The 18,367-nt window shown below is 32.2% G+C and overlaps 2 protein-coding genes across 2 annotated transcripts; both read left to right on the plus strand.

Annotated features, from left to right (window-relative positions):
- The first annotated feature begins 436 nt into the window (after positions 1-436).
- Positions 437-2,058, plus strand: LOC107781732 (heavy metal-associated isoprenylated plant protein 39-like). Its single transcript, XM_016602472.2, has 3 exons — positions 437-720; positions 851-932; positions 1,740-2,058. Exons 1-3 carry the CDS (start codon positions 712-714, stop codon positions 1,928-1,930), a joined length of 282 nt encoding a protein of 93 aa, XP_016457958.1. The 5' UTR covers positions 437-711; the 3' UTR covers positions 1,931-2,058.
- Positions 2,059-16,387: 14,329 nt separating this feature from the next.
- Positions 16,388-18,136, plus strand: LOC107781731 (protein LURP-one-related 4-like). The gene is made up of 3 exons (XM_016602471.2): positions 16,388-16,862; positions 17,318-17,536; positions 17,659-18,136. Exons 1-3 carry the CDS (start codon positions 16,617-16,619, stop codon positions 17,791-17,793), a joined length of 600 nt encoding a protein of 199 aa, XP_016457957.1. The 5' UTR covers positions 16,388-16,616; the 3' UTR covers positions 17,794-18,136.
- Positions 18,137-18,367: the final 231 nt, after the last annotated feature.

Below are 18,367 nucleotides of genomic sequence, written 5' to 3' on the forward strand. Positions count from 1 at the left end.
TGGCTAAATCCGGATTTGCGCCGGGAAGTCCCACATTGGAGGGTATAGCATTCTCTAACAAATGAGACTCCATACCCAGGTCTCGAACTCGAGACATCTGATTAAAGATAAAGGAGTACTTACTACTCCACCACAACATTTTTTGGTTACTTAACCAGCATTATTGTTACTGTTTCTGGTGTATAAATAGTATCATTGTACCTACTTTCTAATTTATGTCACTTGATAGGTACTTAATTTGTATCTATAACATTTCTTTGCTGATCTTAGTTGGCTTTTCATAACTACAAAGCGTGACAGGAGTGAATTATGTTGCTTTCATCAGTTAGAGAAGATTCTCAAATTAATACTATTAAGTTATGGAAAATGCCATACTTAATTGTTAGTCAACCAAGCCATGCATAAGAATTATCAATTTTTACACTTTATAAAAGCCTTAATCCAACTACTTCTCCCCCAAATCAATCCCTCTTTTCTTAATATTTCTTCCAAAACTTGATCTCTGAGTTCCAAATCAAGTTATAGGAGAACTTTTTCCGGTTTATCCATTCAGTATCTAAAGCCACCCATCGGCCTGACTAGTTCGAATTCGCCTCAGGTCGGGTTCACTAAAGGAGGATACGTTCCATACTAAGAGTTTCTCCATTCCCATAGCTCGAACACGACTTGTTCCTTGCTAATTAGCACGCGCTATCACTCAAGATACTTCAAATGGGACAGGTCATATTGAAATTAGCCTTCTTATACTCTATTTATATGTTTGATTATATTCCTTTTTTCTTGGTTTGCAAACTTTCTTGCTTACTATTGTATTAATTACTAATGAAAAATTTGCATATCTTATATACAGCAAAAGTTGGTGGTAAAGATTATGACAATGAGCGACGAAAAAACGAAACAAAAAGCTATGGAGGCTGTTGCTGATATACATGGTATTCAAGAAAGCTTTTTAATAATACCCTGTGACCTGTGTGTTTGGTACGACGAAAGTTATTTTTCTGAATAATGTTATTGATGAGAATGTTATTTTTGGTGTTTGGTTATCCAAATATTCTTTTAAGTTTTCCTTAGAAAAATATTTTTATCAAAAGGGGGAAAATAATTTCCACGATCACTTATAGGACATAAGTCATTTTCCTTGCAACTATCTTAACATTTAACTTCGCATTATTTGATTCAACTATATTGTTAATCTCTAGTAATAAAAAATTCCATCAAGATGCTCTCCGATTCGCTAATAGGATTATTAATCTTTATAAATATTTTTTTAGAAAATATTTTTCACTCACCAATCAAACACTATTTTTGAGGAAAATATTTTTCATGAAAAAGACTCAACAACAATAACAACAAAAACCTATTGAAATTTCACAAGTGGAGTCTGGAGAGGGTAGTGTGTATGCAAATCTTACCCCTACCCTGGAAAGATAGAGAAGTTGTTTCCGATAGACCTTCGGCTCAATGAACGATAAAATAAGCAGTAGCAATAAACAATAACAACAACGAGATAATAAGAAAACAACATATAGTAATAGCAATCTAGGAATAAGAAAAATACAAGATTAACACTAATACTACCGCCGTATGAAAAAAAATAAAAATACTCGATTGCCTACTAACCTCCATTATACCAAACACAGTATTTATATGTCACAATTTCCAATCAACTTTTGCCATTTTATTGTTATTTTCTGGTCATTATATAGCTAGTTATAATTTTTAGTTTTAAATTTTGATAGGAGTTGATTCGATAGCAGCTGATATAAAGGAGCAGAAGATGATAATTTTGGGTGAAATGGATAGTATAGCAGTTGCAAAAAAGTTAAAGAAAGTTGGGAAAATTGACATAATATCAGTTGGTCCAGCTAAACAAGAAAAAAAGGAAGAGAAGGACGAAAAGAAGGATGAAAAGGCTGTGGATAAGAAATGATCAAATAGATGCAAATGATATTTACATTAATTATATTATCAGTGAAATTTAATTTATTGTAGCAGGTTGTTTGTCTTATTTTTAAGCAATTAATTTCACTTATTATAATTGTTATTTGATACCGTAAACTAGTTTTTATATTGTCAATGTAAAGAAGTTAAGTTATTATTTTTATTGATCGTTAAAGACGTTGTTTTGGGTTAAAAAGGTTATCTTTGCGAACGCAGTGTCAGTTTATTGTCATTATTTAATTTGTAAATTAATTTGAGTTTGATATCAACTTCTCTATCAATTCGGTCAATCCGAAATGGATTGGCCGTTAAATATACCATCAGTGTTTTAAAAGGTGTGGGTGTAAGGCGGGGCGTTTTACATATGCCTTAGCAGGGCGTAAGCCCCATAGGTATTTAATTTTTAATATTTTATAAAATAATATAATGACAGTTAATATTTATAAACATGTAAAATTGCATAAAAATTGAAGAAAACTATATATGTGTGTGCTCCATCCCCACAAAAAACTAATCAAACAATCTATTATACGTTACTTATAAGCACAAGTAATTTGAATCTAAAAGAATAAAATTTTCTATATGGAGGAACAAAAAGGATGATTAACCTGCAATTTGAACTTTGGATTTGCTGCTATGAAGAAAAATGTAGTTCTCTTTGTATTTGTAAAAAAAATTAAATATTCGTTGCTTTTGGGAGATATTAGCAGACTACCGGTCAAGATAAAAAATTGAGAAAATCATGAATTAGAGCTTAAATCAATAAAAAAAGGTCTTTACTTTTAAATTTAATACTTTTGAGTTCCTTTTTAAATCTTTTGAGTAATTACCAAACCGACTTTTGAGAATTTGGGTATTATATGAAGGACTAATTCAACAAATTTTATTTTAATTTGAAAAAGTCTCTAGGGCTTATTCCTTACTAAAAAAACGCGCCCCAAACGCCCGGGCGTACGCCCCAAATTGCGGGACGTACGCCTCTTGAGACTTTCGCCCCACACCATCGCCCCAGGGCGTTTTTGGTACGCCTCACCCCGGGGCTCGCCCCAGAAACGCCTTTTAAAACAGAGTATACCATAAGGGAGCTTGATTTTGACTATTTTACGTGATATTCATTCTCGTTAGGTGTGTACATGTTAAGATATATTATAAATCACGCGTATTATTATAGTATTCTTTATGGAGCAATTGTTTATTTATTTATTCAATTCGATAAAGTTTTATTTTAAATAAATCATGTATTTGTCTGTGCATCCGTTGCTTATATAGTAGATGATCTAGTGTATAGAGTTTAGCTTATACACAGAAGATTAAATAATCGGTTATTATAAGTCATAAAGTTTATGTTCACAATCTAATGATGGAATTGGACAAACCATCGGAATGGTTGTAGCACAAGATTAATATAATTTATCTTGATTATGAGAAGGGTTTAATTCCGACTTCTTGTGCTAATACATTTTGTATGTATTGAATAGATCAAGTAGAAATAAGTATTTTATACTGACTTAATAAAATAATTTCTCTAGTCCATTCAATATACTTATACTCTTAATCTTGATATACTTATTATTAGTTGTGTGTGTCAATTGTTTTGATTTATTAAAAAACGAGATTCTTTCGAGGGTCAATAAGCCAGGTAAATTGGACAATAATGATATACATTAGCGAAGTAATAATTAGTTGATAGAACCCATGTCTCACCTTTTGATATTGATGATACTCCTTTATGAAAGCTTATAAGTTTTCATGTGTAAACCCGACCGGTGAATTTTGTATCCGACACATAAAATAAGTTAAGCAAAAGTCTAAAGAAAGTAATCAATAAATTAGTCAGTAATTTAATTTGATTGATTAGTATCTGAATCTTAACATGGGGAGTTAAATAAGGTTTTATGGAAGAATTTTGAAATTGAACTAAGGATTGCAATTACGAATTTTCAGTGAAATAATTCGTAATTTATTATGGTAGAAATTAATTCCATAATAGGAAACCTTGTTAATTAAATAAATTCTGTGGTCCCTACTATGCCTAAATAATAGGAAATAAAGGAAACTTTTCTTTAGTGGAAGAAGAAAACCTAACAGGTTTTAGAAAATGGTTTTAACCTAAAAAACGTGGCTATATATACTCCATATAGGCTTGGCCGTTTTTGCACTGGTTCTTACACGTTTTTCCTTGGAATTTCGCCCACTCAAAATTCTCTCTTTTCGGATATTGTTTGGGTATCACAGTAGAAGACTGTGGAAGGTTTTGCTGAAGTCGCGATCTTGCTACTCTAGAACAAGAGACATAAATTAATCTATTTTGTTCACGTTTCAAGAGATAACTCGTATAATCTTCATATGTACTAATTGTTTAATTTACACGTGAATATGATACTGAAATTGCTTCCGCTGTGATATTTAATCCGACAATTGGTATCAGACCCTAATCATGTCTAATTAAATAATTAGGATGAATATGAAAAGGAGCATCATGCTAATATGCAAGTTTTGAATTACATGGTAATTGTTTCGAGTATTGTGATTATTCTAAAAATCATATAATATCTGCTTATTGTTGATGATATTTGATTAGAATAATCTGAAAGTTTTGTTAATCCGAGGAAAACGCAAAATCTACTATTTGGCCGAATTGGCTAGAAAATCGGAGGTCAACATGTTGATGGAGTCCTATTGACCTGAAATTTGGCAGGTCCATGCGAAACGGCCTAGTGATCAATACTCATCAACTTTGCTCATGATGTAAGCCGTTTTTCGGGCTTTCGGGGTCGTTTAGATGCTGTTTTGGGTGTTTTTATATTTTTCTGGAATTTTTTCGAATTTGTTTAAAGTTGTTTTAATCCAGTGGTGGTAGGGATCATTTTCTATGACTCCAGGGTTAAATTTTGGTGATATAATGATTTTACACGTTGACGTAGGCCTTCTTCCATATTAGATAAACTCATTATAGATAATCACTAGATTATACTAGTTGTTGATTACTTGTATTTACTCTCCATCTAAGTATGCATGTTGGTTTAATGGGACTAGTATATTGAATATTGATATTCACTTGACTTAAATTAACAGTTTAGTCTCCATCTGAGTATGGTATGTTTAAATTCATGGAATGAATAATCTGTCATTACATATGTATAATGCAAGAATAGTTTTTTTTCAATTAAACTTGTTGTTCAAGGTGCATGGATTATACGCATGTAGTGTGTTTTGAATTTTAATATTCAATAATACATGACTGATTTTGATCTATTTATTCAATTGTCTCTCAGATTAACAATGACTGTTTTTAATCCCCTTACTGCTATTCTTACTCAAAACAAACTTGAGGGTCTAAATTAAGATGATTGGAAACGAAACTTGGATATTGTCCTAATTACTGAAGAGTATAAATTTGTGCTCGATGAGGTGTGTCCAGAAAAACCCGGAGCTGATGCTACCGATGATGAACATAAAGCTTACCAAAAATGGGTTAAGGCTGATGAGATGGTGTGGTGTTACATTTTGGCATCTATATCGAATGTTCTGCAACATCAGCATCAGTCTATGGAGTCTGCTTATAATATTTTGAAAAATCTCAAAGAGATGTTTGGAGATCAGAATCGTGCGGCTAAGCAGACTGCCATGGAAGCTTTTCTGAATACCAAAATGGTTGAAGGCTCATCTGTTAGGGACCATGTTCTGAAGATGATGAGTCTTCTGAATGAATTGGAGGTCCTTGGAGCTAACATTGATAAGGATACACAGGTTTAAATGATCTTGCAGATTTTGCCTGACAGTTTTTAGCAGTTTCGCCTGAATTGTAATATGAACAAAATGAATTTGTCACTTGCGAAATTGCTGAATGAGCTGCAGTCGGCAGAGACTATTATCAAGCAATAAGCTCCTCCAGTGGTATTGAATTTTTGAGGTAGGTTCTCCTTCTAAGCCGAGAGGCGGGCAGAAGAAAAAGACTCAAAAACCCTCTATTGGTAGTGCAATTGCTAGTGTGAAAAAGGCTAAGGGCAAGTGTTATCACTATAAGAAGCATGGACATCACAAGAAGCAATGTCAAGCCAAGCTGAATAATAAACCAGGTGATTTACATCTACTTGTCGTTGAAAATCTTTTAGCGGTTGTTTCTACCATGTCATGGTGTGTAGATTCGGGAGCCACTAATCATGTTTGCACTTATTTACAGGGGTTTCAGGTAACGCGACAGCTAAGTAGAGGAGAAATCAATGTTTATCAAGCAGATGGTTCGACAGCCCCAACTTTAACATTAGGAAATATTAGTATTTCGTTTGGTAGTGATAGAATATTAGCTTTAAAGGACACGTTATATGTATCTTCCGTTAGAAGGAATTTAATTTCAATTTCTAGCGCTATGAGAGATGGTTATGACATTAATTTTCATGATATTTATAAATATGCTATTAGTCATAATAAACGTTATCTCTCTTCGGCTACATTGATAAATGGTCTTTTTATTGTTGATTCTATTCCTAAACCGTTACAACCTAAAGAACTGAATTATATTGATTTACCAAATAAGAAAAAACGTTCTTCTGAATTGAGTGAAATATATTTATGGCACTTGCGCTTGGGTCATATAAATCTAAACAGAATTTCAAGGTTGGTTAAGGATGGACCTTTACGTTCATTAAAAGTGGAAGCACTACAAACTTGTGAATCTTATTTAAAAGGAAAAATGACAAAACGTAATTTTCCTTCAAAAAGAAATCGAGCAAGTGATAAATTAGAGTTAATTCATTCTGATCTGTGTGGTCTAATGAATGTCCAAGCAAGAGGTGGTTTTGAGTATTTTGTAACTTTTATAGATGATTACTCAAAGTATGGATATATTTATTTGTTGCGTCGAAAGTCTGAATGTTTTGAAAAGTTAAAAGAATTTAAGACAAAGACTGAAAAGCGACATAATAAATATATCAAGACACTACGATCTAATCGTGGTGGTGAGTATCTCTCTGCAGAATTTATTAGTTACTTATCAGAATATGGAATTACCTCTCAATTATCTGCACCCGGAACACCACAATAAAATGGTGTAGCTAAAAGAAGAAATAGGACTTTTATGGAAATGGTTAGACCAATGATGAGTTATTCTAGTTTGCCTTCGTCCTTTTGGGGACATGCCTTAGAAACAACAAATTATGTTCTGAATTTAGTTCCTTCAAAGTCAGTACCTTTGAACCTTACGGAATTGTGGACTGGGCGCAAGCCTAGTCTGCGACATATTCAAGTTTGGGGTTGTCCGACACATGTGTTAAATGGGAAAACAAATAAATTGGAGGCGAGAACGGATGTGTGTGTGTTTGTGGGATATCCAAAAGGGACGAAAGATGGTTTATTCTATTGTCCTAAAGAAAAGAAGGTAATTGTTAGCACAAATTCCAAGTTTCTTGAAGAGGACTATTTGATGAGCCATGTTCCTAGAAGTAAAATTGTTTTACAGGAACTTAGTAAAGGAATGGAAACTCAGTCATCTAAAAAACAAAACGACCAGATGCAAACCCCGGAAGTCGATTTTGACATACCATTGTATTTTTGTAGTGGGAGAAATGTCAATAGACTTGATGTCCCGCAAGAACAAGTGCCCGAAGTCATACTACCACAAAGTAGTGGGAGTTATGTTGAGCAAACTGCACAACAGGATGAAGTCGTTGATGTCCCTATGGATAAGATGGAGACTCAGGTTCCTGATAATGATGTGGTTTAACCACAAAGTCATAATGGTATAGTTGCAACTGATGCAGTGTGTAGTCGTAGTGGGAGATAAATAAGACAGCTAGTTCGTTATACGCTCTTGGGAGAATCATATGATAGGATCCATGAGGAGCCAACTTCTGAACCTGTCAATTACGACCAAGTACTACATGATAAAGATGCTGATAAGTGGATTGCTGCTATGAAATTAGAGATGAGGTCTATGTACTCTAATCAAGTCTGGGATCTTGTAGAACTACCTGATGGGGTTAAATTCATTGGATGCAAGTAGGTCTATAAGAAAAAGATAGGTGTAAATGGAAAAGTGCAAACTTTTAAAGCAAGGCTTGTAGCGAAAGGTTTTACTCAAAAAGAAGGGATTAATTATGAGGAAACCTTCTCGTTGGTAGCCATGCTTAAGTCTATTAGGATTCTCTTATCCATTGTTGCTCATTATGATTATGAGATTTGGCAAATGGATGTCAAGACAACTTTCTTTAATAGAAGTCTTGATGAGTGCATCTATATGATGCAACCAGACGGTTTCGTGGAAAGTGGCAAGGAACACATGTTGTGTAAGCTTAAAAGGTCCATTTATAGACTGAAACAGACATCTAGGTCATGGAACACTTTTTTTGAAAACTTTTGGTTTTGATCAGTGTCTTAACGAATCTTGTGTATACAAGAAGTGGGATGGGGACAAAGTGACATTTTTAATCTTATATGTAGATGACATATTGCTCATAGGAAATAATGTGGGCATGTTAGGTTCAGTTAAACAGTGGTTGTCCACGCACTTCGATATGAAAGATTTGGGAGAAGCGGCTCATATCCTTGGGATCAAGCTCTTGCGAGATCGCAATAAAAGGATATTAGGTTTATCCCAAGCTCTTTATATTGATACAATACTCTCCAGGTTTAGCATGCATGATTCCAAGAAAGGATTTCTCCCTTTCAGACATGGAATTTCTCTATCTAAAGATCAATCTCCTAAAACTGATGAAGAGATAGAAAAGATGAAGGCGGTCCCCTATGCATCTGCTGTGAGGAGTCTGATGTATGCTATGTTATGTACTAGACCTGATATCTGCTTTGCCGTTGGTGTTGTTAGCAGATTTCAGTCTAATCCTAGGAGAGAGCATTGGAAAAAGGTTAAGCATATAATCAAGTACCTGAAAAGGACTAGGGATTACATGCTAGTCTACCGTTCGGATGACCTTGTGCCTATTAGGTATAATGATTCAGATTTCCAATCAGTTAGAGATTCTAGAAAGTCTACCTCAGGAAATGTGTTTACTCTAGGAGGTGGATCCATACTCTAGGAGGTGGAGCCATAAGTTGGAGGAGCATCAAGCAAACTTGTGTTTCTGATTCCACCATGGAAGCCGGATATGTGCAACATCTGAGGCATCCAAAGAGGCAGTTTGGCTCGGGAACTTCCTAAGAGAGTTGGGTGTGGTTCCCTCGATTCAAGCACCAATAACACTTTATTATGATAATAGTGGTGCGGTTGCAAATTCGAAGGAGCCACGAAGCCATAAAAGAGCAAATCACATTGAGCATAAATATTATTTAATTCGTGAGATAGTGCAAAAATGGGATGTAGTAGTCACCAAGATTGCGTCGGAGAACAACTTGGCAGACCCGTTTACTAAGAGATTGCCATAGAAAACTTTTGATAGGCATGTAGGCGGAATGGGTGTTAGAATTGTAGACGCATGGTTATGAGTCTAAGTGGGAGATTGTTAGGAATTACTATAAACCATGCGTATTGTTATAGTATTCTTTATGGAACAATTATTTATTTATTCAATTCAATAAAGTTTTATTTTAAATAGCTCCTGTATTTGTCTGTGCGTCCGTTGCTTATATGGTAGATGATTTAGTGTATAGAGTTTAGCTTATACACGGAAGATTAAATCATCGGTTCTTATAAGTCATAAAGTTTATGTTCACAATCTACTGATGGAATTGGACAAACCATCGGAATGGTTGTAGCACAAGATTAAATATAATTTATCTTGATTATGAGAATGGTTTAATTCCGACTTCTTGTGCTAATACATTTTGTATGCATTGAACGGATCAAGTAGAGATAAGTATTTTATACTGACTCAATAAAAAATTTCTCTAGTCCATTCAATGTACTTATACTCTTAATCTTGATATAATTATTATTAGTTGTATGTGTCATTTATTGTTTTAATTTATTAAAAAGCGAGATTCTTTCGTGGGTTAATAAGCCTGGTAAATTGGACAATAATAATATACATTGACGAAAGAATAATTAGTTGATAGAATCCATGTCTCGGCTTTTCAGATTGATGATACTCCTTTATGAGAGCTTATAAGTTTTTTATGTGTAAACCCGGCCGGTAGATTTTGTATCCGACACATGAAATAAGTTAAGCGAAAGTCTAAAGGAACTAATCAATAAATTAAATTGTCAGTAATTTAATTTGATTGATTAATATGTGAATATTAACATGGGGAGTTAAATAATATTTTATGGAAGAATTTTGAAATTGAACCAAGGAGCGCAATTACGAATTTTTAGTGGAATAATTCATAATTTATTAGGGTATAAATTAATTTCAAATTTTGAAATTAATTCCATAATAGGAAGTCTTGTTAATTAAATTATGTGGTCCTTACTATGCCTAAATAATAGGAAATAAAGGAAACATTTCTTTAGTGGAAGAAGAAAACCTAACAGGTTTTGTAAAAGGGTTTTAACCTAAAAAATGTGGCTATATATACTCCATATAGGGCTGGTCGTTTTTGCACCGGTTCTTACACGTTTTTCCTTGGAATTTCGCCCACCCGAAATTCTCTCTTTCTGGATATTATTTGGGTAACACAGTAGAAGACTGTGGGAGGTTTTGCTGAGGTCGCGGTCTTGCTACTCTGGAACTGGAGACCAAGATTAATCTGCTTTATTCACGCTTCAAGTGGTAACTCGTATAATCTCCATATGTGCTAATTGTTTAATTTACACGTGAATATGATACTGAAATTGCTTCCGCTGCGATATATAATCCAACAGTACATTGACTGGGTTGGTTCGGTTTTTATCAAAACCAAACCAAACCAACTATATCGGTTTGGATTGGTTCAGTTTTGTCAGATTTTTCGGATTTTTTTTACTGCATGAATATTATTCCAATCTTATTTTATTAAAATTATAGATATAGTTTTGAAAAGTGAATATATATTTAGTAAATATTGAAAAATTGACAAACATATGATCTATTAAAATATTCTAATGGGATTTTTTTTTTAGTAACACATGATAGTTATTTTCTTAGTCGTCTAACAATAATTTTTCGTTAATGTACGCTTTCAAGGTTAACACATGATAGGATCCCAAATATTTTTATATTTTTAAAGAAAATTCAATATAAAGTCATATATATATATATAAATTAAATATTTATATGTCGGTTTATATGTCGGTTTGGTTCGGATTTTTTTACTCAATACGAAACCAAGTCAAACCAAACCTAGTCGGGTTTTTTAATCGGTTTGATTTAATTTTTCGATTTGGTACGGCTTTCCGGTTCGGTTTGAACACCCCTGATTCTCGTTTAGCTTTTAGAATTACATCTAGCAACGGTTTGGATAACTCGATCGCAAAATTCAACCATTTCACCTATTTTAAAAAATTCTATTATTTTTCGAGCGCTCATGTTTGTCTATTGTATATTTAATTATTATTCTTTTTTCAAAATAATAATAATAATACCATCTCTTTTCAAAGGATGGTTCGCCACTGATTCGAACAATATGAAGGCCTATAAAAGACAACCTAATTAATTAGACGTTTTTCAAGGCGGCATTTACATGCACGCAGAAATAGTCCTTTCTAATATATAGTATAGTAGCTTAATATGAATTTTTTTATACCTAATCATGCTGAAAAATCAGAAAAAACACGTAAAAGTAGCCTGTCAAAGTCAAATTTGTTAAAAATAGCTCGTGCGCATAGATCAACTTGCACTACACTGGTTACTGGTAGGGAGCGCTCCCCGAATGGGCCTGCGAATCCGGATATAGTCGGACTCCAATAGGGATATCGAACATCGGGTGAGAAACCAACAAAAAAAAACTTGCAATACACTGGGGCATGGCTAGACGGTAATGTACGGGTTCAACTGAAACTTAGTTCTTTACTCCAATCTTTTAATTATTTGTACTAATAAATCCTTTTTTTTTTAATGTACCTGAATTAAATTTAAAATTCAATTACTAACATCTGATGTTGGTAAGTTCAAATTCCGGCTCCATGATATGACCAATACATATTTAAATATGCTTATCCAACGTACAACATCTCCGGTGTAATTCCACAGGTTGAGTTTGGGGAAGATAATGTGTATGTAAACTTTACCCATATCTTGTGAAGGTAGAGGGTTATTCCCATTGAACCCTCGACTCAAGGAAACCAAAATCACAATAATGTTGAAAGGAAATATGGTAGTGGAGAAGCCTTATAGAAGTAAGAAGTAATAACAACAAGGTAATAACATAATCGAAACAAAAGAAATAACAGATAGTACTAAAAATTTAAGGATAAGAAAATACAATAGAAGACTATTAATACTACTAGAATGGAAAAATAAACCTGTCTGCAGTAACCTTCTACCCTAATTTTCAACCCCCACACTCCTATTTTATATATATATATATATATATATATATATAAAACTAATTTTCGTACAACCTTACTTTTACTTACCGATCACGGATCACTACTTTTAGTTCTTTCTAAAAGTAAGCAGCCTAGTTGCATTTGTACCTAACCATTTTGAAAATCAGAAAAGACACGTAAAAGTGATCTCTCTCTATATAGTATATATTATCCAACATGTAAAATTCTTATACATATTGACTTATTATCCAATTACTTTACGTATGTAGATGAATTTTTCGTATTAAGTTAAATTGGAATATTTTTACTGTGTATTTCGAATAACCAACAGAAGTTATGTGAGAATTGTCTATATTCGACATGTGAATTTTTGTGGATCGAAAAATATTGAAGAACGTAAGATTTTTGGTCTACAAGTTATCCACTTGTCAAAATACGCAACCTGATACAACTTGTTTGTTGTGTAAGGAATAGCGTAAAATTCTCGTCAAATTCTGATAAGCATTAATTAGTACCAAAAATGTCCAATATATATTTGACGGTCTTATACTCTATATAATTATCTTATTTCCTTTGTGGTGACATGCACGACTTAGCTATGTATGTCAAAGGATTATCAGCTAAACATCTTTTGTCGGGTATATTGTATATACGTAGGTTAAATAATAGTTTCTATATGCATATATCAATTTAAAAAATAAGAAATTTCTGATTTTACTATTGCTAACATGAGCAAGTGATGACACCAATATAATGAACACCACTGGCTAATAGTTTTAGCTAGCTATATCCATCTAATTGGCAATAAATTAGAAAAAACATACGGCAATGTGTCATCAACTATAAGGCACAGAAGCGGACCTGCCCTTAGGGTAAAGGGTTACCGACCCCGATAATTTTAGAAAAAATATATGTACATATGTGTATATATTTTAAATAACAAATATATATTTTTATTGGCGCCCTAACACTTAAAGTTGTGTTGGTCGATTTGGGGGTTACAACTTAATTTTAGTACATTGTCTAAATTCGATTCTTATTCCATCATTTGCTGAAATCCTCATTTGACAGTGATGCCCTCGCCACTTTCATCTTGGTCTGCCTCTGCAGTGGTAGAGCCACATTGAACCAAAGGGTGTCAAGCGATGCCCCTTTGTCGGAAAACTACATTATATTGCTAGACAATTTTTTTTATTGTATATTTACTATACGTTGACTCTCCTTAATTTTTCGATATATCTAATTATTTATATTTTAATATCCCTTAATGCAAATTTTGGCTCCGCCTATTAATTAACACATATTATGTGACTCTATCTTCTTTAGTTAATTCCTTTTGAAAGAAGGTGGATATCATTGTAAGAACCGAACTTCTCATTGACGTTTGAAGTTCCCAAGGGTATATTCATTTTAAAGTGTGCAGTGTTACTCCCTGGGACAATATAAGTGGATTCAGAATTTAAATATTACAAGATCGAGTTCGAAATTCTATCACAACTCATTCTATTTATTGGTACGAAATTTATTATTTTTCTACTTATTTAGTGAAAATTTTACTATAAAATATTATGTCAAAATTGTTGAATTCAAATAAACTGGTAACTTATGTTCTATGTCCGCCTCTGTTTGACGACACCATTGAAGGGATATAAAAAAAACGTTGTTGGTCACGATCAGTTTGTAACTTTGTATATATGAAACCTAATCAAGTGATTAGCAAGTAAACGACTAATTAACTTCCGTACTAATATAATCCATATTATAATCTCCCTCTCAACATCTATCAGTTCACTTTTATATTTAGTATTGCCCCAAGTGGATAAAAGTGCTCTTTTTAAATTATTTTGTCTATGCAAGCTTTTTTAACTTTAAGTACTTGTTTGATTACTAGGATTATAATAGTAATAATTCCAGTATAAAATTTATGATTTCTTTATACCTTATTTGGTTGTATTTTTATTTTAAAAATATGTAATACTGGTGTAATTTTATATTCAAATCTTGGTATAATTTTATCCCTCACGGTAAACACTTGTCTACATTCGATATATCAAACCAACTAATTTATCCTTAGCACTTAAAAATTAAAGTGAGAATACATATCATTCAATCATGATTAAATGATAAAAATTACATGTCTTATCTTTACATTCACTGATTTGATAAAAATATCGAATGAAGGTAAAGTTTTACCGTTCCTGCATTATAGCCCGACATATTTTGATTCTCTCTCTCTCTCTCTATATATATATATATATATATATATATATATATATATATATATATATATATATATATATATATATATTGATCCACTCATAGATTTTCTTCTAAATTAGCTAAAGTAAACTAAATTTAAATAACTCGTAATATTTTGACCTAATTCAATTTGATTTCAGTTTTAAATGTTTCAATCTAGAAAACTGACTAAACAAATTCGTGCATATCTATAAGACACAAACCGTGTATATATGTTGACGCTCCTGAAAAAAGGAATTAGTCCAGGGAAAGAAAAAGGAATTAGTGTAAGTCGTTTAAACTTAGTCAAAACTTTCGTTTTCCTTTAATTAATATATCTACCCCAAAGATAAAAAATTTAAAGTTGGATTAAATTAGAATTTACTTATTTGCTTTGAGGGGTTCTAAATTAGAGTCACGAGACTTTCAAACCTCGATTGAAAAGCATCAATATATAGGGTATTGACAAGGAGTCAAAGACACAAGAATTAATAAACAAAACAATCCTGCTTTACTTTACTGCTCCTCAAGAAAATATGTTGGTTGGATTCTGTTTAAAATCTGTATTCGAAAATAATTCTGCAAGGTAAATAAAAGTAGAAATAAAAGTTGAAGAATTAAAAATTCCAATCCCAATAGAAAGCTGGTATTTTCTTAAGAAAGTTTAATCCCCTTATGCTTGTCCAAGGTTTTAGATTAAAACAGAATACTATTTTGTAATACTGACAATAAAAATTACAGAATTTCGACAAATTCAACAAACGATAGAAAATCACACTGATACTTAGGTTTTGTGCTTTAAAATATGCAATATGTAGAAGAGAGAGGAGAGTGTTTTTCAGAATTCCGGTGAGTAAAAATAAGGCAAGCCTCTAAATTTATAGCCAACTAGTAGGAGGCTCAAATCCAAAGCCGAGGCTCTCGTCGCTCGGCTCGTTCTCTTCTCAAACTCTTTAAGAGTTAGAACTTAGAAGTTATGCTTCTCTGTGAAAGAATAATTTTTTTTTTCATTTTCCAATAAGGGAAAAAGCTCCTCAGTTAAAAGGAGTTTTGTCAAACTTTTGGTTTCCCCTTCAATTGTTTTCTCTATTTCTCATTCACACCTTCATTCAAACCCCAACAGAATCTTAAAAAATGCAGCTGTACTCCTACTAGTATTAGATCCTTCGCAAATACATTATTTTTGAAGAATCCGATATATACCATAACGTATTTTTAAAAACTCTAAACAATATAAGAGAGAAGTAAAAACTACAATAACAAAGAAAATTCAAGAAATAGTGACATATCAAGAATTTAGACTCCATATGTTCCGAGTTGGTAAAATTTGTTCTAAAATGTACATCTAATTCTATTTATGTTAGTTTTTCCTACATATATACAAGGAAAATATACTCTTTTCGTATTTTTGGTCCTTGTGATAGATATCTCATTAAACATATTTAAAATTAATTTGATTATTTGAAATGTGTACTTTAAATTTAATGAATTATTATTGTTATAAAACCTTTTAATTAATAAGGTGTAAAGTTACATTTACACTGTTATTTTATATGTGAGGGTAATATAGTCATAAAAATATAAATATAACATATATCCTATGTAAATGGACCAAAACACATATTTTATTTAATTCAAGAATAAATAAGCTCAGTGAAATATTACAAGAACAAAAATAAAGACCAATGACTAATCTTTATATATAAACATCAAATCACTGGATTTGATAACCAACAAACTTATTTATTGAATCCGCCACAGAAGAAATCCTCGTCAAAGTTGTACAGAGACGTGTTCTATAGTCAATATATTATTCAAAAATAGATTTATATAAACCCTTTCAATTATCTTCCCCAATCATTTATTCTTTGAGTGAAACCATTCCTAAAGCTTCTTGCTACCTTTTGCATCTTCATCCTTCAAACTACTAAGGCGTAGTTCTGAACTGAAGCATAGTTATTGTTGTTCCTTCAAACTATTGAGGCGTAGTTCGGAACTGAAACATAAGTAGTTGTTCCTTCAAACTACTGAGGCGTAGTTCGGAACTGAAGCGTAGTTATTATTGTTAGCTTCAATTATGGCTAAGATTTGTCCGGAATTAATGTTACAACAATCTTCTTCTTCGTCGTCTCCTTATGTGACATCAATAAGAGAAACATTTACAATATGGATGAAATCTTTAGTTTTCCACGGAAATGGTTGTACTGTCTTTAATTCTAAAGGTGATATTGTTTTTAGAGTTGATAACTACCAAGAAAGTTGTAGAGATGAAGTTTGTCTCATGGATCTCAAAGGCCAAGTTCTTTTCTCCATTAAAAGAGAGGTAAAAGATGACATAAATTCACTATCTTTTGAATGTTTTATATGTAGATTTAAACAAATTGAAACAGGATTTAAGCTATATGCACGGATACTATAAACCTTTTTTACACTATTAGTATAGTTTCACATGTTTTGGAAAATGTTTTTTCCTTAGTCGAGGGCATATCGGGAACAACCTCTGCCCCACAAAGTTAGGGGTAAGTTCTGCGTATACCCCACCCTCTCTAGATCCCACTTGTGGTATCACACTGAGTATTTTACTGTTGTAGTGTAGTTCAACTTATGATAATACATTTACCATCTTTATTTGGTTACTAACTAATGCTTACAACAAATCTGATTGTATAAATATTTTTTACACCATTAGAAATATTCTTGAGAACTTAAGCCCATTTAAACTAAATGTATATAATTTTTTATAATTTTTAAATAAAATTATTCTTTTTTTTCCTTCAGAAACTACGAGTTCTTGGTCGTTGGAATGGCTATGGTTGTGGTGGAATAAAAGGGAGGCCATTGTTTCAAGTAAGGAGGAATGGCATATTTTCAAGAGAAGATGTCATATGTAATGTTGGGTGTAACGAAAATGAAGGAAATAGTTGCTACAAAATTCAACAATTGGATAGAAATTCATCTTTTAAAGTCACAAATACTGCTGGTCAAGTTGTTGCAGAGGTTAGTACATATATAATTCTTTGAATTTTCGTATTCATAGAAATTATATGAATATAACTTATAATATACATTGATAGTGTAAATTTTTTTGTATGTTCTAATTTTTTTGGTTTTATTTGTAGGTAAAACAAAAGAAATCATCAAAAGGAATTGGCTATGGTGATGATGTGTTAAGTCTAGAAGTGGAACCCAATATAGATCACTCTTTAATTGTGGCTCTTGTGACAATATGTGGCTTAATTCATGGCAAATTATGACCAACACCAACAATTTCATATAAAATTTCTTGATTTGTGCGTGCCATTCTCGCAGAGAACCATGCTAATTCTTTTTTGTATCGAGCCAATTTTATCGGATGTCCCCAAGGAACTGGTAAATTCCTATAGAATTTCAAGATTCATCAACTTCTAAATCCATTTGAACTATCATTCTAATTTAAGAATGTGTTGTGTGTTTGATCTCTTTGTAAATATTCAAGATTGTAACGTCAAACATACAACTATACAAGTGAATTCTCCTTAACAAGTTCGTTTAGGGCTTAAAATTTTGTAAAGGGAAATCCAAATGTACAATAGAGACTATTCTTTAATTTGTTTGTTTTTAAATACTTCTTTATTTATATAAGGTAACTTAGTATATTCTTTCATTCCATTGTTGATAATATAAAAAGCCTTTGTCTTTTTGGAGGTGTTTACTATATATTATTTGGGGGAAAAATTGAAAAATATCCCGATTTACAAGTGTTAATTGAAAAATAATCACACTTTCAAAAGTAATCGAAATTTAGCCACTTTTCATGTAAAGATAAATCTGAACGAAAACATTATTCAA

Source organism: Nicotiana tabacum, chromosome 15 (genome assembly GCF_000715075.1).
Source record: "Nicotiana tabacum cultivar K326 chromosome 15, ASM71507v2, whole genome shotgun sequence".
Classification (NCBI taxonomy): Eukaryota; Viridiplantae; Streptophyta; class Magnoliopsida; order Solanales; family Solanaceae; genus Nicotiana; species Nicotiana tabacum.